The 21,230-nt window shown below is 53.6% G+C and overlaps 7 protein-coding genes across 7 annotated transcripts; 2 read left to right on the forward strand and 5 right to left on the reverse strand.

Moving 5' to 3' along the window:
* Positions 1–907: 907 nt before the first annotated feature.
* PG986_005445 (uncharacterized protein) lies at positions 908–1,386 on the forward strand (the record flags this gene model as incomplete). Its single annotated transcript, XM_066841667.1, has 2 exons — positions 908–1,026; positions 1,095–1,386. The coding sequence occupies 2 exons, from the start codon at positions 908–910 to the stop codon at positions 1,384–1,386; spliced, it is 411 nt and encodes a 136-aa protein (XP_066701529.1).
* A 474-nt stretch (positions 1,387–1,860) lies between these two features.
* PG986_005446 (uncharacterized protein) lies at positions 1,861–4,492 on the reverse strand (the record flags this gene model as incomplete). The annotated part of the gene is made up of 3 exons (XM_066841668.1): positions 1,861–3,418; positions 3,514–3,920; positions 3,980–4,492. The coding sequence occupies 3 exons, from the start codon at positions 4,490–4,492 to the stop codon at positions 1,861–1,863; spliced, it is 2,478 nt and encodes an 825-aa protein (XP_066701530.1).
* Positions 4,493–6,217: 1,725 nt separating this feature from the next.
* On the reverse strand, positions 6,218–8,685 carry PG986_005447 (uncharacterized protein; the record flags this gene model as incomplete). The annotated part of the gene is made up of 4 exons (XM_066841669.1): positions 6,218–6,502; positions 6,540–6,914; positions 7,131–7,372; positions 7,434–8,685. 4 exons carry the CDS (start codon positions 8,683–8,685, stop codon positions 6,218–6,220), a joined length of 2,154 nt encoding a protein of 717 aa, XP_066701531.1.
* Positions 8,686–10,974: 2,289 nt separating this feature from the next.
* On the reverse strand, positions 10,975–12,147 carry PG986_005448 (Lysine acetyltransferase; the record flags this gene model as incomplete). The annotated part of the gene is made up of 1 exon (XM_066841670.1): positions 10,975–12,147. One exon carries the CDS (start codon positions 12,145–12,147, stop codon positions 10,975–10,977), a length of 1,173 nt encoding a protein of 390 aa, XP_066701532.1.
* Positions 12,148–13,390: 1,243 nt separating this feature from the next.
* Positions 13,391–15,204, reverse strand: PG986_005449 (T-complex protein 1 subunit alpha; the record flags this gene model as incomplete). Its single annotated transcript, XM_066841671.1, has 3 exons — positions 13,391–14,920; positions 14,976–15,061; positions 15,117–15,204. The coding sequence occupies 3 exons, from the start codon at positions 15,202–15,204 to the stop codon at positions 13,391–13,393; spliced, it is 1,704 nt and encodes a 567-aa protein (XP_066701533.1).
* A 544-nt stretch (positions 15,205–15,748) lies between these two features.
* Positions 15,749–17,481, forward strand: PG986_005450 (prolyl-tRNA synthetase; the record flags this gene model as incomplete). The annotated part of the gene is made up of 2 exons (XM_066841672.1): positions 15,749–16,176; positions 16,242–17,481. 2 exons carry the CDS (start codon positions 15,749–15,751, stop codon positions 17,479–17,481), a joined length of 1,668 nt encoding a protein of 555 aa, XP_066701534.1.
* Positions 17,482–18,261: 780 nt separating this feature from the next.
* On the reverse strand, positions 18,262–19,686 carry PG986_005451 (uncharacterized protein; the record flags this gene model as incomplete). The annotated part of the gene is made up of 1 exon (XM_066841673.1): positions 18,262–19,686. One exon carries the CDS (start codon positions 19,684–19,686, stop codon positions 18,262–18,264), a length of 1,425 nt encoding a protein of 474 aa, XP_066701535.1.
* Between the last annotated feature and the right edge of the window lie 1,544 nt (positions 19,687–21,230).

Here is a 21,230-nt window from a genome sequence, read left to right on the forward strand (position 1 = left end):
GGGCGGAAGCCCGCTTTTCGTGTTTGCTGCTTGCTACCTTGCAACCTTGCAAGCCTGTTACCTACTGACTTATCGGGGCAACTGACTTGGGCCTTGGGAATTGCTCAAAGCTGCATGCGGGATGGATCGAATTGTTTACATGCTTTTTTTATGGAGCGCTACTACTGCATGAAATCCTGCAGTCGGCTGCGCTCCTTTCATGCTATCACGAGTAAATAAGAGTCAATGACCGTATTTGACAACAGTTGGTCATGTTATCTATTAGGTAGATCCAGCGTGGTGCGCAGCCAGCCTGAGCAACTTCTCCCAAGTCCAGCGGTGAAGATTGATTGGTATCCAGAGAGGTAGGTACATGTACATAAGTACATAGGCAGGTTAGAGAGCGAGACGTATGTATTGATTGATGTCAACCGTCCCAGGATCCAGGACATCAATCAATGTCTGCCATGGGAAACGAACTGAATTCGGTCGAGAAAAAGTGTTTAAGCTTCGGGGTCTTTGCAATGTTTTTCTCTGTTTTATTCCAGCAGAGAAAAACATGGTATTACACGAACGCGGTTTTTTTTCTTCTTTCTTTTCTTTGCTTGAACCGGTTGCCAGAGCTTCATTCACCCCGCTTCTTAATAGCTCCTACTGGACGCCTAAAAGCCCTGGAGGTGGTACAGTCGTACAGGGTTGACGGGCACGAACCTCAGAGCGGATCCTCCATCTTGCTCGGGTCTGGCTTGGTGCGTCTCGCTTCGGTATGCTCTCTATTTAGCAGCGGGAATCAACCCGCACCGTATGATGTATGTAACCTGCACCGCGCCTCGACAGAAAACCCCGGAAAGAAAGGCTGGCCGTTGCTAGAGAACCCTACCGGCTATCAAAAGAAAAGGAGAGAAAAGAAAAGAGACCACCGCGAACCATGTCCAGCCAGGATAACACAGGCATACCGCTGACCCACGCTCCGGATGGGAAAGGCTACAAGCTCCTGGAACTGCCGCCCGAGCTGCTGGCTCTGCTGGAATCCGACGATCCACCCGTGTAAGTCTCTAGCTCGACGTCCACGCGCCATGGCAAAGCCGTTTAAATTGACCTCAATGCAAACAAAGCTTGAAGCTCGAGTCCTCGCCTGTCTCAGCCGTGGTTAAGCACGGCGGCCAAACCTGGGGTCTGCGCCAGAAGAACACGTCCAACGCCCTGATCCTCCTGGCTCCTGCCCCTGCGTCGTCGTCGTCGTCATCGGAACATGCCTCTGACCCGGCTACCCAGCCAGGGGCAACGGAGCTGAAGGCCATCTCCACAATCCATGAAAGCGTCGAACTGCTTCTCGACACTACAGGAGAGACCGCGAAGCCCATTGCACGAGGCAAATGGCATGAGAAGTTTGCCAGAACTAGATGAGTGCCTCTGTTGCTGTCTCGAAGCACCACACCGTGCAAGCTACCGTCGTGACCTCCATCCTCGAGTATCACCGCATCGTCTTTGCAGACTGCCGTGGCTAAATGCCGTGGAGCTGTGCGTTGCCTCTGTTGCCCGTGGTTGCGGGACTTCAAGCCCAACAAAAGGGGGGGTGTGGTCCTCGGCACTGCTGCCCAAGATACCTCATCCAGAACCCACATTACCAATCGTCAGCACTCGACTTAGAGGTCTATAGTCGCGATATGCACCTTACGAACCAAAGTACTCAGACTCTTAAAGATATGAGGATTGCGAATGAGTTATCTACCTAGAACAAGCACCTAGTCAATGGGAGATGGCAAGTCGCTGTCGTACGAGACCATATGAATGGTGATTACTCCCTCAACTATCAGAGCGCCAATAATATCCGGAAAGTAGATCAATACGTATATATATATATATATATTTACCGGGTCCTCAACCAATCTGAATCACAACACTGCCCCCTTCCAAACCATCTGCCTTGGCCTCAACCACAACCCCTCCTGTCTGTCCAGCCTTGCCCTTGACAATGGCCAAAGCCAGTCCACTAAAGGCGTTCCGAGTCTTGGACGGAAACGGCGTCTGGTCAGTCGGCTGCCCGTTGTCCGTAGCGACGATCTTCCCAGCACCACCACTAACCAAGAATGTAATCTCGTTCGCAGCCTCCGGCACGACATCTCCCTTGGCATCCACCACAGCAGCGGAGACAAAAGCCAAGTCCTCGCCTGTAGCCCCGATCGACGCGCGGTCCACCGTGACGTTCAGCCCGACCGCGGCGCCCACGGTGCGCCGGGTGTCCTCGGCCCAGGGCTGGCCGTCCTTGTACGCGACGACGCGGAGGTCGCCGGGCGCGTAGACGATGTCGTCCCAACGGAAGCGGTACTCCTGCTTTGGGTCTCGCGGGACCCGGCCGGCCGACTTGCCGTTCACGAACAGCTCCGCCTCGTCGCCCGAGGAGAAGACGTGGACGGGCGTGACTTTGCCCTCGCGCTCGGCGCCCCAGCTCCAGTGCGGCAGGATATGCGCCTGGGCGAAATCGGGTCGCCAGCGCGCCTGATATAGATAGAAGCGGTCCTTGCGAAAGCCGGCGAGGTCAATGATGCCGAAGTAAGAACTGCGTGCCAACGCCTCCTCGTCGTAAGGGGTCGGCTCGCCGATGTAGTCCCACCCGGTCCAGACGAACTCGCCCGCAACATAGGGGTAGCGGTCCTGCATGGCGAAGACCTTGTCGGGCGACGCGCCCCAAGAGGGCCCATATAGCTCGTAGGCGCTGACCTCGAACGAGGTATAATTGGCGCCCGCGTTGCTCCGGCCCACGACGGCGCTGCTGTTGCTGGCCACGGGGTAGATGTAGGTACCGCGCGTGCTCAGTACTGACGAGCTCTCACTGGTCCAGATCATCTTGTTTGGGAAGGCGCGGTGGAAGGCCGGGAAGGTGCTCGACCATGAGTCGCCGTGGCCTTCGCCCTGGTAGTTCAGGCTGATCACGTCGAGGCTCCGCGCAAAGTCCGTGTTGGGCCCCGCGTTGTTCATGGCCGACGTCGCGGGTCGCGTGGGGTCCTCCTCATGCATCAGCGTCATCAGCTCCGCCGCGATACGCCCGCCCGCGCTGCTGGTCTGCTCGGGAATCTCGTTGCCGATGCTCCAGACGACAACGGAGGCGTGATTGCGGTCGCGGCGTACGAAAGAGCGCAGGTCTGGCTCGTGCCAATCGGAGAAGAGCGTGCTGTAGTCGTTCTTGACTTTCGCCTGTGCCCAGGCGTCAAACAGCTCGTCGAAGACGAGGATTCCCATGCTGTCGGCCATCTCCATGAGCTCGGGCGCGGGCGGATTATGAGACGTTCGCAGCGCGTTGACCCCCATATCCTGCAGCATTTCCAGCTGGCGCCGCGCCGCGCGGTTGTTAAACGCGGCACCGAGTGCCCCAAGATCGTGGTGGTTGCACACTCCCTGGATATAGGCTTTCTTCCCGTTGACCAGGATGCCCCCTGGTCTGTGTCATAGGTCACGGTACGGATTCCGAAGGGGGTCTGGTAAGTATCAACCACAGTGCCGTTTCCCTTCGATACGCTTGTTACGGCCACGTACTGGTGAGGCTTCTGTAATGGTAGGGGTCCCCACAGAGCAGGACTTTGAACCTCGGTCGACTCATTGACGGACTGCCTCGCACCGGCTGCAACTTGGATCGTGGATCGTGGGAAAGTGGCCACGGCGTCTCCCGTCGGCTGGCCGCTAGTGGCGTCAAAGACGAAAACATCGGTTGAGACTTCCACCTCCTGACTAGAGTCTCCCTTATTCTCAACCTCGACGGCAAGATGTACTGTCGCCGTGTCTGCCGAGACGGCCGGAGTTGTGATGAAAGTGCCAAACTGACCCACGTGGACAGGGTCGACTTTGACAAGCCAGACGTTGCGGTAGATACCGGCACCGGGGTACCAACGGGACGAGTCCAGCTTGTTTTCCAAGCGTATCGCCAATATATTGTCGTCGCCGACCTTGAGATGGGGCGACAAGTCCAACCGGAATGAGGCGTAGCCGAATGGCCACCCCCAACGAGCTCGCCGTTCAGCCAGACCGCTGAGTGCGACATGGCGCCGTCGATATCCAGGAAGATGGACTTGCCCACATCGGCCTCCTCCAGCGACACCGTCCGTCGGTACCATCCAACCCCATTCGAAGGTAGACGGCCCATACCACCACTGATGCCCGGAGCACCAAAGGGGCCCTTAATGGCCCAGTCGTGCGGCACGTCCACAGCTTCCCAGGCGCTGTCGTCGAAAGAGGGCTGCGTGTACTCGACACTGCTACCAGGGGCCGCTCCGTCGGGGCGCTTGTGTTGATCGCCATTGATTATGAAGTCGTTGGCCGAGGGTAGGATCCACGGCTTCAGGATTTCATAGGACAGACCGTCGGGGGCCGACTCAAATCGCGAGAAGCGCCAGCCCTGGTTGAGACTGAGGCGTGTTCTCTCCGCCTCGGCCCCGACGACCGCCAGTAATAACAACGAGAGCAAGGCGAGCCCATGGGCAACACTACCGCCGTACGCTAAGTGGAAAGATCTGGCCATATTGCGATATAAAGCATAGGTGGTGATAGACACTCCCGTTGTCCCGTCTCTTGTAGTGTTAGAGTGCAATCACAAGGACATTGGAGATGCACAGCCTGCAATATCTACTTTATACTTAATACGAGCATACGTCTTCTGCCGAGGCGCGGAAGATTATTCGCGGAGTGCGCTACACCGAACTGCAAGGGCCGGCATATTGTCTTACCAATGGATGTAACATCATGGAGGAGACAGACGTGAGCCAAGGAACACGCACAGGAGGCGACTCGGTGGCTGCAGACCATGATGCTGCTGCTGCTGCTGCGGAAGAGACAAAACGGACCGCTGCGGGCCGGGCATGTGATGTGGGGGGATAAATGACGACCTGATCATGGAAACAAGGAAGGCATACCTTCCGGTCATCACCTGTTCCGACGCTTCCTTCAATGTGTGCAAAATAGACTTCTATAAGCGGAGCTGAAGGCCGGCGATTGGAGGGGCTATGGGACTTGCCGAGAAGCCTGTATGCGGGGTCGACGGGATACTAGCGAATTCATCCTTGGCCTCCGGTGATCGTCGTGGAAGTTATTCAAATAGATATCGGCCCCGGGCAGATACAAGGGTGCACAAGTATCTTGATGTCCATGATCGAATGAACACACTAGGTAATTTGATAAGTCAGTGGTTGCAACTTGGAGTCCCGTTATTGGCGGGGGGCTGAGAGATGCCATTGCCACAAACCCCCCTCAATAAAAAAAAATCCCTGCTCGGTAGGGCACACTTTGTAAACGAACGGGATAAGTACTTATACATATGCAGCGAAACCATTGGGGCTCTCAAGTGTTTTGCCAATGGGCCTAGATTGTCTCTGAGCAGTACTTTCGTCATTAATAAGACACGTACACGACGAACTCAAACCAGTTGGTATCATGGTATGTCCAGAATTCATTATTCCTTTAATGTCATACTTGGCATGAGGATATGTGTTACCGAAGCGCTGAGCTCGTGGCTGCGCTTAGAAATGTAAATGCAATCAAACGCTGCAACCTGGGTATCAATTTCCGTCCGTATCGTCGACATGGCCACGCTCCTAAAGAAAGAAGTTCCATCACCTTGCACATTAAGTGGATAGGGCGGCAGAACAGATATTCAGATGGCCTTTTCTGAAATAATGTGACAGAGAATGTGGCAGAAGAAAAGGAGGCCAATGTGAAGGCGAATGAAGCAACCTTCCCTCTTAGGCTTTCGACTCCTCATCCACCCGGAACTTATCATCATCATCAGCACTCAATGCCCTCTAAGCCCTGTTGTTCTGTATGCCACGGGCCGATGCCGGCCCAGGGCCTACTTGTGGCGCTACCTGACGTCTGGCCGGGTTGACTGCCCCGAATTGTCGACCTGGTCGTTGTTCTGGTTGCTCGGGATTCCGTCGCAAAGCGTGGCAGCCCCTTTGCAATCGATTCACCACTGCTACTGGATCCATTAGCGGTGGTTCAAAGAGCTCGCGCATGCCAGGAAATTCGGGCTTTCGTGTGAAAGCGGGAGGCATAAATCCCAAAACATCTGGGCCCATCCCACCTAGAAAGAATGCTTCTTGTGGCTCCTCTTGAAGTGCGCCCCGACCGCGTGGAACATCACCATTGCCAGGGAGAACACCTCGCCGCCGGTTAGCATGGTTCGGAGCACGTCCGTCAACAGCAGCAACAGTCGCTGCTGCAGGGTGGTCGTTGCCAAACAGCCTTTGTGCTATTTCAGTATAACGCCGAAGTCCTGGCTGAGCTTCAGCAGATAACCGAGCACGAGCTTGGGTTTGCTCTCGACCAACCCCTTGATCTTGTAGAATAGCTCTTGGACCCTCATTGTTGTGGTTATTATTTGTCTGAGGCGGTCGATGAAGCGTTCCCAAATGGGCTCGCCCGGCCACTTCAGCTCGATTGGCAGGCGCTCCTTCTCCATCAGGCGGCATGTTGCGTAGGGCAGGTTGTGCAATCGCGCCCTCATAACGTGCGGGTTGTGGTCCTTGAGGCATGGCTACCCTGGCAAACGGCGCTTGATCTGCAAACCTTACAAGCAAGTCTTTCCTCCTATTATCCAACTGTTTCACGATGTGTTGATGCGCTCGTTGCGCTGCATGCTGAGCTGCATGCAAGTGCCCTTGTCGCTGTTGCCACGCGGCGTTGCCGTTGTTCTGGTCTACTTGCGCCTCCGGCCTTGGTCCATCAGCCTGTCCCATCTGCATGCCAGGTCCTGGCGCATTAGCTTGGCCGGGACGGATCGGCGCGGCATTTACTAATGGAAGGGCAAAAGGGTGGCCGCCCAGGAAATTCATAGGGAAATGCCGACCGCCTCTTATCTCATTCTGATACCGGGGGTCTCTTTCTTTGCGCTTCTTGTCATCTTCCTGGACCTTGTTGGAGACTTTGATGTCCAGTGCAGTGTTATCCTATGCATAGCTAGTTAGCATTCGATACTATCTCTTTCAGCACGAAAAGCTACATATGAACGAGAATTGAAGGGGTCAAAATGCGCAATAGCCATGAAATCTTCCTAGTTTGGGACCGATAGAACCCCCAAGGCCACTGGGCCCATACGTACATGTCAGGCCATTCCAGGTAAAGGATCATTCAGGTAGATGGGGTTAAGGAATACTAGAAATTACCAGATCTGGGTTCTCTTCCGCGACCTTCTTTCTCATCTCCTCTTGGGCTCGCTGAACTTCGGCTTCATGGCGCTCTTCCGTCGCATCGAATAGCGGGCATTGTCCTTCTTTTCCACCACGAGTAGCATCGTTGAAATGGTCGTAGCCCTTGACAGTCTGGCGGCAGACATAGCACTGTATTGTTCTGCACCGAGTGCATGTTATCTTGTTGCATCCATCCTGCTTGATAAAGGGGTTTTTGCCTAGATTCATCTGTCAGGTTCGGCTGTTCAGTTTCGAGCGGTGTCTGGGAGGGATCCTTACAAGAATTGCATCGTCGTATCATGGCTTCGCTCATTGCCTCCTCAATAGTGTGGCGTGCCTCATGACCTTCCTCGGCTGCAGCTTCAGCACAGGTTTTAGGTATGTGTGTCACCTTGCGGCATAATCGGCAACTGACAATCTCACAGTCCGCATTTGCGCACCGAAACTCCTTGTTTTCTTCAACTGGCGGATACTCCATCGCGAAAGGGCAGAACGGGCAGGTCTCGAGGCTTTCTATCCCTGCCATCTCAAGCATCGCTTGCTGTTCGATGCGGTCCAAAGCAACTTGTAGCTTCTCGTCAAGAAACGTCTTTCTTTGTGATGCCGAGAAACCAGCCTGGCACCCTTCCATGGACATGCAAGTGAGCTGGTATTTTTGGTAGCCTATCTGGCTCTCTGCTTGTTTCTTCATGCAGGGCCTACAGAACGAATGAGCCTCCTCTCCATCGCACTGCACCATGCGATTAAGGGGTACGTCGTCGAGACAACAGCCGCATTCAGCAACCTGTCCACTAGTAATGGCTCTGTCCATGTTCGCATTTTCCTCGGCTTCTGCAGCCGCCTTTGCTTCGTGCTCTTCCCGAACGCGACGTGCAGCCACAAATTCTTTCAGGGCTGCCAGCTCGCCATCTGAGGCGTCCTCACGGAGCAGCTGTTCAATGTTTTGTCGGCTGTATTTGACCTCTAACTTGGTCACCGTCTTTTTCTCAATCCAAAGTGGAGCCGCAGGGTTCCAATTCCTCGCTGCTTCGTCCATGGTCGTGTAAGTATGGAAAACGGATGATCCATGCTGTGCAAGGAGATTTTTGATCGTATTCTTGGGTACCTTAGGGTAGTCCTGGGAGATCAGTATCACAGCCATGTCCTTATATCGAGATGTAGTCATGATCCTGTTGTACCCTGGGTCGTGTAATTTTGCTCTGATCGCTGCACTTTCTTCGACTGCGGGAGAATTGGTTTCCGCACGCTTCCGCTTCTTAGTATTCTCACGTTTTGGGTAGGGGGTGCCATTCTCTTGCTGGTCAACGATCAAGGCGACAATGTACTCAGAATTGTGGTTGTGCACTTCGGCAAGTCCTGCCAGATGAGTCGGACATATGTCATCAAAGACGCTAAGAACGTGGGTTAGGCATGTTTGCTTCTGCTGCATCGAAACTTGGTCGGAGTTCCCAGGACCATCATCCGACTCAGAGTCGACGAGGTCGATCACCTCCGCCAAGAGCCCCAGGCTACCATCGACGGGGTTACTCATGTTGGTGATGTTCTGGTGATTGGCTTTCTAAGCTCCGTCGGGCGCCACACAGGTCCTACGACCACCGAGATCGGGCCGCGAGTTGAGAAGCGCGACACCCAAGTAGCCTCCACGGATTCGTCTGCCTCGAAGTTGTTAGCCAAATGCAGAAAAAGGACATGTGAAAATCAGGGAACATGAACACAATGGTCACAGATACTGGGAGCGGTCCGTCTTGTAGCCAGTCGACGATCAGCATTCCCATGCGACTACAGCCTTTGTGCCAGGTTGTAACCAAGCCACAGTCTGTGAAAGGCACAGAAACAAGCCGATGTGAGCCAAGAGATCCAGGATATCGTGAGCCAGGCCAATGCAGCGCACGAGAGCAGACTCAGATGATGGTAAAGTCGCAATGCCTACATGTGGGTGGATCACAATTGCTGAGCTGCAACGGGGAATGAAATAGGCAGTGGAAGGTTTGAACAAGTCAGGAATCCAGAGTCGCACCGGGGCCGGATTGAAGGGCAGTTTCTTCCCAAAACCCTGAGAACCGCATTGGTTTGGGGTTTTCCCCCTCGCCTTGTCGACAAACCATTGGTACGACTATTGTAGAGCGCTTGGTGCCCCAGTACTCGAAGTCGCGAATTTGGCGAAGAGATTCAATCATGTAGGGTATTTGGATATGCTAGATGCACAGGGCGACGAGTGCTGGTGAAATCTTGGACTTACCGAGGTCAGAATATCGCCAATATTGGTGATTGGAGTGCAAATCATCACTCGTTCCCGGAATGGTAGGTGCAAATGCAACAGATGCCTGTGCATCGGATCGGACTTGGTCAATGTGGAAATCCTAGAACGAATGGACTGGCGTGGCGAGGGAGAAATAAAACGAGTTGGACCAGGGAGGGATGGAATTACTCGGTGCGCTCAATAGCTGTATTGTTTTGTCGGAAAATCAAAGGACGAGCCGTGAAGTGAATGAATGCACCGAAGACGCCCAACAGGAAGGGAAGCGGGGAGACAGCAAGGTTACTCCTCTCAGGAACGAAGTGTAGGCGAGAAAGAAGCGCTCAATCTGTTTGGTCGAAAAAAGCGAGGAGCGGCTTTGGAGACCAGAGAAGATGTGGTTGTCCCTCGCTCGAGTAGGTAGTCAGTTGTTATTATTGTTGTTGTTGTTGTTGTTGTTGAAGGGACAAACCTCCCGATGCAGGAGACTGGAAATCGCAGGCCCCCAAAAGTGTGTCGCTGGGCCATTGCTTTCCTTTGCGACAGGCCGGCCAATTTGAAGTAAGCCCACCTGCAAGACAAGCCTTTACTCGTCGATTCTGAGTTTCCCGCTTTCTGGGACCAAACATACGTTAAGAGAGCCATTTATCAATCAAAATTAATATGCTCGTTCTGCCTGTTGCCGCCCATTTTCACCATGAAGTACACACACGCACAGCCAGTGCAGATTCAAGTGGACAGCATGGAAAACCCGCCATCATTACGCAATACTAAGAAACATCGAGGTAATGAGTGCATGGAACACAGCTCGGGTCATTTCGAACCTACCTATACTCTGTTCATGCTAGGTTACATAAGCTGTCAGCTAACATCAATACCCCAGATATGAGAGGCAGGTACTGCTAAATACGACCCAGGTTCCTACTACCTAAGGAGGTAAGTTACCCCCCAGCGTGGTTGAAACTTGAGAGGGTCCCCAACTTAAAATAGTGCCCACTAACCGCATGCGGCTCTATAGCTGGCGATCCTCCCCAATCCAGATCTGCTCTCCGCAACGGGTACCATAAGCTGTCATTGCCCTGCACTTATAGGCAATATGTTCATGATAAAATGTACTCTTCGAATTCGAAATCAACTCTGTTTTCGTTTTTTTATTAGCATCATGTGTACATAATCCTTGCAAGTCTGCCGAAGTATCGTTTTATGCGCATTTGGAAGTCAAAGGCCTTTAAATGCAGCCCCCAAAAAAAAAAAAAATAGAATTATGACCTATCACCCATACTTGTAACATGCAGACATGTTTCATTATCACTCATCATTATTACGGTTATCCTCACTACATCCAGACAGCACGTCAATATCAACCCGGTGGACCTTTCGCCAACACAGTAGAGCAGAGATAGGAAGTATTTTGTTTAGGTATTGCATTGCCTGTCGGTGTTTGTCATTCTCTAATTCGACACTGTGAAGACTGACTGCTCTTTGACAAATTAAAAATAGACGTTTCCCAGAAAACAGCATAATCCTAAGCGCCAGGCGGCTCCCTGCCCAATAGGCCCCTGATGTGAGGCATTAACGCAGCGATCAGTTCCAGCAATATTTCTCGTTGGCAACCCATTCAATATGCCCTCCTTCGTCTTCCCCGTACAACGTCATGCTCGGAATGCTATCAACGTGTCTTTCGACGATTTCCGACTGCAGCCCACTGGCTTCAATGAGCGACGAGATGGTGGCGGTCGGATTCCACAGATCGATCTTGCCCAGGTTCCAGCCCCTTGCGTACTCGTGAGCCTTGTCCATCACTGCGGCAAACGACTCGGCAAGTTCCTCGGTCGGAGCTATTTCGTCTTCGATGCCTAGACGAAGTATGTACATCTTATTTTTGGCCGTCTCTTGTGGATTTTCATGGAAATTCTTGACCCATAGTACCCAGACACGTTTTCCATCCGGGCCAGCTACAGCCCCTTTCGTGTCTGCCGGAGCTCGATCCTTGAAGAGGGATCGCGCAATATAGTCATCTCGATAGAAATGCCACCGCATGATGTCGTAGTCGGGGGCGAAGCAGAACCTCGTCTTCCCATCGCTCCGGGGCTTCGCAAGTTGCTCTTTCATGAGCTTCTCGTCCAAGTCGCAGAACTCTTTCAGGTTGTCGTAGGTGATGGGCCGGGCATGGCATGCTGCTTCAGTGCCACCTGCTGGCATCCCTTCAGGGATGGCAAAGGTCACGTGCAGACTTGGATAGGCCGGCCACCCCTTCTTGGCGTAAAATTGTTTCCCAATGTCGCTCCACAGCGCACTGGCTAGGGGTCTCTGCTGTTGACACCCAGGAGGCTCGACGCCGTTCCGCAGCATCTTCCCGAGCTCTCTCAGCATTCGGGCCCCGTATCGGTTACCCCTGAGTAAGGGATCTGTAAAAACGCTCCCTACCCCATAGGCGATTCCCTCCTTGATCTGGCCAGCAGCGTCTCCGACGAGGACCCGCTTACGGAGGGTCTCGCAGCTTGAGAGCACGGTCCGCTTAGACCCCTCCGGCGTGGCCTCCGATGTCAGAACCCAATGCTGCATGCCTCCGTCCTTGGACAGCGGCACCGTCTCCAGATAAGGTTCTCGGCGGAGGTAGTCCTCCTCAGAAAGGGCACCCTTCCACTCCTTTGAGTTCAGCTGCCATGTAGCATATTTCTCGTCCTGAGTCGGATGCGTGAGAATCAGGTCAGGAGACTCCGCATTGGGGAGGCCTGTGTGGGGAAGAGAGCCCATTGTAGAATGCTTTGGATGCTGGCGAGAAAGGTGGGCTTGGTTTTTTTTTATATTATCAGAACTGGACAGCAACACTAGCGCCTTGTATCAATCTGGAGGCTTCGGATAAGAATACCGGAGGTTCTGAGGATATCTAGGTAGGGATGTAGTGGCAGTCTGAAAACAATCTGGGGAAATTCGAGGGAGACGTAGGTGTTCAACAGAGGAATGCCGTTGGCGTGGATGAAAGTGGGTTCTCGATTCTCTTTTTAGTCTTCCAAGGCTCTCATGCTCGGGAATTATCCCAGTTGTGACTAATGGAATAGAACGGTGGTAGGGAAGCGCAGGTAGCGATCGACAGACGCAACGGCGCTCGGCATAACATGGAAGACAAGCACATACGAGCTTCGACGGAATCTACAGTTCTGACCGCGGAATTGGACGGGGGTCCCCGGGTTCGGTGGCTGGCAGTCTCATAACCGGGGCGGTCGTGCGTGCAGCCTAGACCCTCATTGAACCATACATGTAGGCCCTTTGTCGCATCTCCATTCTTTGACAGCCTATTGAAGCATTGGGCATGGCAACAGACCATTGGTAAGTATAAGTGGTAACGACACACCCTGACACCCTCCACTCTGCCTAGCAAGGCGCTGTGTTGAAAACATGGCTGTCTGGGGTTTGGTGCTAACTCGAGCGCCGACGTCGTGTCTACCCTTCCTTATCTCGGGTCCGGGTCATATGAACCACCTTAGTCTGCGACAGTGATGGGATTAGTGTAGTTTGGCTCGTCAGCCTCTAACCCAATTATGCAACCACTACGTGTGCGGCCTCGTCTTATTGACAAAGAGAAATGCAATCTATCAGCCTCAGTTCAAGGTTCGTACAGCTTGTTGGATGGTTTAGACGGCCTAGGTAAGGCTAAGACGTAGCGTGGGGCCGATGCCAACCGCCCGGATCTTCGTCTGGGCAGATCCCTCTGACAGCCGAGGTCACGATGCGTTCGCTCCTCTACTCACGCGCGGGACCAAACATCGACTCGATTGGCTTCCGCAGATCAAGTGACGAAGTAGACTGCATGGGCAAAGTCTGCTTCACGCTATTCAGGTTGCCTCTTGACTAAGAGTCGAATTATCCATCATCTAATCCTACCTACGATGGTATGGTAGCTTTCTGCGTAGGGATAGAAACATATCTAGGTTTTCCGCACCCTTTGACATATCTGTGCACAACACCTGGCAGGGTGGAGTGGATTAACTCATATCTCTCAGTGTCCGTGGCCATCATCCTGTTCGCCTTGCTGCTCGGGGTCCAACTTGATCAGAGTATCTATCCTCATTACAGCAATGCAAGCCTCGACCGCACTCTTGAGCTGCCGGATCTTGCTAATGCTGGGCTCCAATACGCCTGCCTTGATCTCGTCTACCACCTTTCCCTTCGACAAATCCAGACCGTAGTTCTTGTAGCCCTTCATGCGCGCAATCGTCTTCTCGTCCTGTGTGGCGTCGCCCTCTTGCGTCCGTTGGGATATGGCGTGCCTTGATCGCAGCTGGGCTACGAGCTCACTGGCGTCCTTGGCCGCGTTGACCGCCAGTGTCTTGGGAATAACCAAGAGGGACTGTGCGAACTCCCCAATAGCCAGCTGCTCTCTGGATCCAACGGTGCCGGCGTACTCTTCCAGGTAGATGTGAAGGGCAGTCTCGACGGCACCGCCTCCGGGGACAATGCTTCCACTCTCCAGAGTTCGTTTGACAGCGCAAAGAGAATCGTGTACCGAGCGCTCCATTTCGTCCAAGGTAAAGTCGTTAGGGCCACGAAGCAGAATAGATGCCGATGAGTGTGTCTTGGTACCCTTGACCAGGATGCACTCGTCGTCCGAGATTCGCTCTTGCACAACCTCCTCAGCATGACCGAGGTATGAGGGCTCGAACTTCTCATCACCGTTCAAATCGGACAATGTGCTAAGCAGAGTCGCGCCAGTGGCCTTGGCAATCCGTCTCAGATCCTCCTTCTTGCATCGTCTGACAGCCATGGCGCCTCGCTCGACGAACAGCTTCAGTACCATATCATCAATTCCCTTGGTTGTGAGAACCACATTAGCACCGGCCTTGAGAATCATTTCGACTCTGTCGATGACCATGCCGGATTCGCGGGCACGGATCTGTTCCAGCTGTTGCGGGTCATCAATAGTAATCTGAACACCCAACTTCATACGCTCCTTCTGTAGGTTCATGTCCAAGCATGCAATCTTGGCGTCCGTTATCCGCGTGTTCATCGCCTGAGAAGCCACGGTACAGTTCAAGGCGTAACCCTTAACCAGCATGGACTCGAGGGAGCTCTTTCCGTGTGCCTTGAGGATGTTGACGGCCTTGACGGGGTATTTCGATTCGTTTTTGTTGTTGGTGGTTTTGACAGCTTGCATGGCGTCAACTACCATCTGGGCAAAGAATTCCGAGTCGGCACCGATGATCTTGCTGGACATGGATGTCTTGGCGATGCTGAGCAAGGACTCCTTCTCCAGCTGCTCGACTTTTATGCTGATATTCTCGTTCATATACTTGATCGCTTCACGCATGGCCAGTCGGTAGCCTGTGATAATGGTCGTCGGGTGAATCTTGTTCTTCATGAGCTCGTTGCCTCGGCGCAGAAGCTCGGCGGCGATCAAAACGACGGATGTTGTGCCATCTCCGACCTCCTTATCCTGCTGGTGGGCCAAGTCGACAAGAATCTTGCCAGCCGGGTGTTCGACATCTAGTAAGCTGAGGATCGTCGCACCGTCGTTGGTCACTGTCACATCCTGCAACGGTTATCAGCAAAAACAATTCCTAGCAAGGTAGTTGGCAGCTACTAACGCCGATGTCGTCGACCATCATCTTATCCAGACCGCTGGGACCGAATGAGCTCTTCACAACATTTGCGATAGCTTGGGTGGCCAAAACTGAAAGAGGTACACTGTTAGAACGAATTCCCGGGTAGAATGTTCGCTGTCCTACCATTCTGATCTCTGATGTCGGCGCCAGAGATTTTCTGGCCTCCCAAGAACAGAGTCCCGTTTCCGGGCTGCTCGAACATAGAAGCCATATTGTCGTGTCGATCTCGAGCTCTTCCTGATGTGTGCACGGGAACGAGTGAAACGGAAGATTCGAGAGGGTTATGGGGATTACGGTGGTCGGTTCGGACTGTGTCGTGTTGCGGCCAGGTAGTAGCCTAGCTTATCGTCGTTGCTGCAGTATTCGGGGCTGCTAGAGCTTCAATAATTTTGTTTAGGGCGGGCCCGAGATTGATCCGGGCCGCTTTCGTACCTGCTAATTGCACAAATTTCATTTATCCAGTACTTGCCCCTCCATGACTGGACCCCTCCTTTCCATAGGGATACACTGGATGACCATCGAAAACGCGGGGCTGTTTCTGGTCAATAAATTTCCCAGGCACGCCTCCCCTGTTTTCGCGACAGCTACCCGACCGACTGATTGGGCAAGTGACTCAGGCGGCGAACCGTCCAAGAAATCGTCACCGCAAGTATCCATCGAGTCATCCTCCACGAAATCTCGTGATATATATCATTGCCCAAGCTTGTCCCATTTCTCTTATCTTGACGGCAACCCTTGCCCCCCACATCGCAATCATGGCGGACGCACCTGCACCCGAGCAGTCGAAGAGCGCGATGAAGAAGGCCGAGAAGGAAGCGAAGAAGGCGGCTGAAAAGGCCGCAAAGGCTGCAAAGCAAGCAGCTCTGCCTGTGGTCGGCGGTAAGAAAACCGACGATATCATCGGTATCACCGTATCCAAACAGGATAACTTCTCCCAATGGTACCAGGAGGTTGTGCTGAAGGCCGAGATGATCGAGTACTACAACGAGATCTCCGGTTTCTTCATCATGCGCCCAGCCACCATGTACATCTGGAATGTTATCCGCAAGTGGTTCACCGCCGAAATCGAGGCTCTGGGTGTCGACGAGACCAACTTCCCCATGTTCTTGTCGGCGAAGTCACTCGAGAAGGAGAAGGACCATGTGGAGGGTTTTGCTCCCGAACTGGCTTGGGTTACCAAGGCGTAAGTTGCTTTCACAGGTTCAAGTCATTGTCTCATTGCACTCAGCTGATTATCCCATCCAATAGTGGTGACAAGAACCTTGAGGTTCCCGTCGCGGTTCGCCCTACATCGGAAGCAGTCATGTACCCTTACTATGCCAAGTGGATCCGCTCGCACCGAGACCTGCCCTTCAGACTGAACCAATGGAACTCGGTCGTCAGATGGGAAGCGAAGCAGACCACACCTTTCCTCCGAGCGCGCGAATTCTTATGGCAAGAGGGCCACACCGCGCATTTGACCGAGAAGCTTGCTGGCGAAGAGGTCCTACAGATTCTTGAGCTGTATGCTCGAATCTATGAAGAAATCCTGGCCGTTCCTGTTGTACGCGGCAAGAAGACCGAGAACGAGAAGTTTGCTGGTGGATACTACACGACAACAGTCGAAGGGTATATCCCATCCAATGGTCGTGGTATTCAAGGTGCCACATCCCACTGCCTGGGCCAGAACTTCAGTAAGATGTTTGACATCACTGTGGAAGATCCTGCAGAGAAGGGGAAGCACATCAATGTATGGCAAAACTCCTGGGGTCTCTCAACGCGTGTGATCGGTGTCATGGTCATGATCCACGGTGACGATAAGGGCCTGGTTCTCCCTCCTCGAATCTCCAAGATCCAGGTCATCATTGTTCCCGTCGGCATCACGAAGAGCGTCACAGAGGAGGTCAAAGCATCTCACGCCGCCCAACTCCAAGATATCAAGAAGACACTTTTGTCCGCTGGCGTACGGACGGACGAGGACCAAAGAGAAGGATACACTCCTGCATGGAAGTTCAACGATTGGGAGCTCAAGGGTGTCCCCCTGCGCATCGAGTTCGGTCCCAAGGATGCCGCAAAAGAAGTCGTCAGTTATGCTCGTCGTGACACAGGCGAGAAGGGCACCATCCCCATTGCCGAGATCGACACAAAGGTCCCCGAGCTCCTGGAGACCATCCAGAAGGATCTATACACTAAGGCCAAGGCCTCCTTTGACGAGCATCGTGTTGTTGTCGAGGACTGGGAGAAGGTAGTCCCTGCCCTCGACGCCAAGAATGTCGTCCTTATCCCCTTCTGTCAGGAACCCAAGTGCGAGGATAAGATCAAGGATCTTACAACCACCAAGCATGACGAGAGCCCCGATGCCTCGGTCCCTCAGGCACCTTCCATGGGCATGAAGAGTCTCTGCATTCCTTTCGAGCAGCCAAAGCAGCTGGTTGAGGGCACAAAGTGTCTCAACCCCGAATGCCAGGCTACTGCTCAGAGCTATGTCATGTTCGGACGCAGCTATTAAGTGCCACAAATGGCGACTGTTTGCCTTCATGCGACGCCGTCACAGTCTAAGCGAACGCACGGCATCGGTTGGATTATGGTGGTTCTGGCTGGACATGGCGAAGGCGGAATGTCAAAGGAGGCTGGGTGGTTCAGATTTACACCTTGGCGTTGCTGAATTAGCTCATAGAAACGAAGAATAAAAAAAGTGTATCTAGAACTTCAAGCCAGGTAGTTGTAGAAATACTATTTCAATCTGGCCCACAATGGAAATGTCTTGCTACCTAACCCAGTGTTATGGACTTCGTTCGATGGAGTGCTAGTAAATGATACTCAGCTCGACCTTATCATACCCTGGACAATCTCAACCATGCCCATGTCTTTTTAAGCTCCTACATCCGTCGCCAGGCATAAGCAGCGTGTCATGAAACTGATAGCTTCGTCAGCACGTACCCAATTCAGTTTATGGACTAAGTGATATACGAATTGATCATTATCGTCTTTCGACCGCATATCACTTGTTCATTGGCTGAAAGACAGACGAGTTGTTGAGTTAAAGTTCTTATTTTCATACTCCGACATAATGATGTCTTGGTATTCGGCATGAAAGTCATCAATATATAGTTCCATTCCGTCTGATGGACGGTTTGGTCCTTGCCTGGCCATCAGGGAAGAGATGAACCAATTCTTCCCATCCACTCAGCCGCTTGCGTACAACTATGATTCTCTCTCTCCACCATGTTATTTAATTTAATGAGGTAGGTTCATGTGTGTGCGTGTGTGTGTGTGTGTGTACTGCTGCTTAGGCGCCGAGAGCGGAGTTGAAGGCGTCGGCAGCAGCCTGTCCCGAAGCCGCGTTGGCGGCCTGGGCGGCCTGGTTGCACGTGCTGACGGTGGCGGCGCTGGCCTTGCACTTGGAACCGAGCTGCTGGCAGATGAACTGGGTGATGATGCCGGGCTTCTGGGCGGAGCCGTGGGCAAAGTCCTTGGTGTTGACGGGCACGAAGGCGGACTCGCCCTTGCGGTCGGCCAGGTTGGAGGAGAACTGGATGGCGGGGGAGCCGCATGAGCCGGTGTCGAGGGCGCCGCCGTTGGCCTGGCGGCGCTTCTTGCCGCCGTTGGCTGAGACGCACTGCTGCTGCTGGGCATCGCAGTCGGCGACCTTGATGGAGTTGTCCTTGCCGCCATTGACGGCGTTGGCGCAGGCGTTCTTCTGGACGTCGCAGGCGCGTTGGGCAGCCGCGCCTAGATTCACGAACTGGGAGCCGTTGACGCCGAAGGGCTTCTTGGAGGCGGCATCGGAAGTGATGGGGATAGGGGCAGCACCGGTACTTCCCGAAAATTTATTGAGATTGGTAGCAGTAGCGGCGGAGCCGTTGCCAGCGTTGTTGTTGTTACCAGAGTTGGCAGCACCGGATTGCTTGGCTCCGGCCGCAGAAGAAGAAGCAGAGGCAGGAGCCGAAGCGACAGCGCTGGCACTGGCTCTGCTCGCCGGGGTAGCACTGGTCGAGTTGCCAGCAGCGGCGCCGGAACCATCAGCGACGGCGGCCTGGATCTCAGCTTCGGTGACATCGGGGACCAGGAGACCCTTGGTGTTGATGCAGCCCTTGGGGTCGATGTCGTCACAGGTGTTGCCAGCGCCGGTCTCGTCCCCGATCTTGCCGGGGGCGAAGGTGCCGGACTGGATGGCTAGGGCGGGGTCGGCGCCGATGGAGCTCAGCTGTGTTGCCAGGGTGAGGGCGATCTGCTTGTTGAGCTCGGCAGCGCCGTCAGAGGCCGGATCCTGGTGTTGCTGGAGAGCGGCGACCTCGGGGTTCTTGGCCGTCTCGGACTTGCACAGGACGGAGGCCAGGCCGACAGAGCCGGTGTTGCGCTCGAGGGCACGGAAGATCAGGGCGTTGGCCATGCCGTCAACATCGTTGGCGGCCTTGGCGTTGGTAAAGGCCTGGTCGGCGATACGTTGCTGCAGGCAGTCCAGGTCCTTGACGTTGCCAGCACCCTCGGCTGCGGCTTTGTTTCCAAGGAGCGAGAAGACAGGGTCCTGGATGTTGTCAGGGTTGTCGAGCTTCAGCGAAGTAGCGACGACGTTAAGAATGTTGTCGTGGGAGTGCTCCTGGGGAACCTCCCGGCGGGACAACTGGCGGTTGAGAGCCTCGAGAACGGCATCAGGGCGGGCAGTGGCCACGCCCAGCATGACCGCCAAAGCAGCACTTGACTCGAACTTCATCTTGACGGGTTTAGATGTAGGTGTATAAAGACTGTCGGATTATGCTTGTAAGATGAGGCCCGGCCTAAAGAAGGGAAGTCGATCAAGAGCACTAGTAATAAAGAATGTATAAAGGGTGAATTCAAAGATAGTTCACAGAACTAGTAAAGAAAAGAACGTAACAATTAGAGAAGGGCAGGCACTTGTCGTTAGATGAGGATGGAAAGAATCTCGTGGTGAGTTGGCGAGGGATACCGTCCATATATACACCCAACATTCGTGTAGGAGGTGATACGTCCTAAGCACTTCATCCACGGATGTTTTTGGTTCGGTTTTCACAGCCATCTGACAGGGTGCCAGTCCGATCCGCCCAGATGTCACCTTTGCAGGGTATCGTGTTTGTCTCTGATGCACGGGCAGGTAACGGTTTCGATGAGGCAGATCATCTGGGAAGCGAGCCCAACGCCATGTGCCATGGCATCGCAGGAATGTGCCCCGCGAACTGCCTGCTGGTCAAAGTGGGTGCTTTTTTCGGCAGAAGGCCCTGCCGAAAGACGTGCGAGCCGCAAGGAGAAGAGACCTTGGGTATGCGTTACACTTGCGGCCGTTCATGGGTCATCAGAAAATAGACCTGCCCCTAGCTTTCCCATCTTGGTCCATACAGCCGGCAAGCGGTTGAGGCCAAGGAAGCAAACGTCACTGGGGGCGGCTGGGACGTTTCACGGCCATGAGTGCCAGGAAGAGACGGGTCTTATATTGTGTTGATATGTACATAGCAGCTGTTTGGATCTATTGACCCCGTTCTTTTAGGATCAGAGCTTGGTGGTGTTTGCAGTTGGTCAGTGACATTGACTTTGATGGACAACGGGCCGCCGTCGTGAAGTGCCGCATGGATGGGAGCTCGATATTTTTCGGACGAGAGCCTAGGCTTGGATGGGGCTGGCCGGTAGGGATGATCAAGCTTAAACAAAGCCGTAGCTTTACCTCTTAAGGTTAACCTGGGCTCAGCCGATAAGAAGCATGAGATGGAGGGGAGATGGAGATGAGACGAAACGGAAATGCAGCGGAGGCATGAAGTACGTATGCAAAGTCAGAGAGTCGCAACCCGAAACGTCTCAGTCGAGCCGCAACCCCATCAACCTCATCAACCTGGGAGGCCAAGCTTTTGCCCAAGATTCCCTGCTGATTGGATGCTGGGGGAGCCACCACCTAAGGTTAAGTGATTAAGCCTAACCTACAGGTTTAAGCCTACCTAAATCTTCAGCGCGTTAGCGGCTCGCAGCAGCGGCGTGGCAGGGGTGGCAGGGGTGGCAGGTGACAGGGTTGACGACATGGATGTTCTTTTTCTTCCAACAGTAACCTAACGGTTTTCAACGTCTCCTTCGTTTCTCTTGGTTCAACGCTAGGTCTACGCACGGCATAATTGTACATACATCTAACACCTGTTCGGCCAATGTCGATCTTAGATCATGGATGGGTTCCCTAAGATTAATAAGGCGATCCTTCGTCAGGAACGTGGTTCGGAGCACCGCGTCCCGCAAGCGCTAACTGGGACATGTTCATCC

Source organism: Apiospora aurea, assembly GCF_038362705.1.
Source record: "Apiospora aurea strain CBS 24483 chromosome Unknown utg000004l_segment0_segment0, whole genome shotgun sequence".
Classification (NCBI taxonomy): domain Eukaryota; kingdom Fungi; phylum Ascomycota; class Sordariomycetes; order Amphisphaeriales; family Apiosporaceae; genus Apiospora; species Apiospora aurea.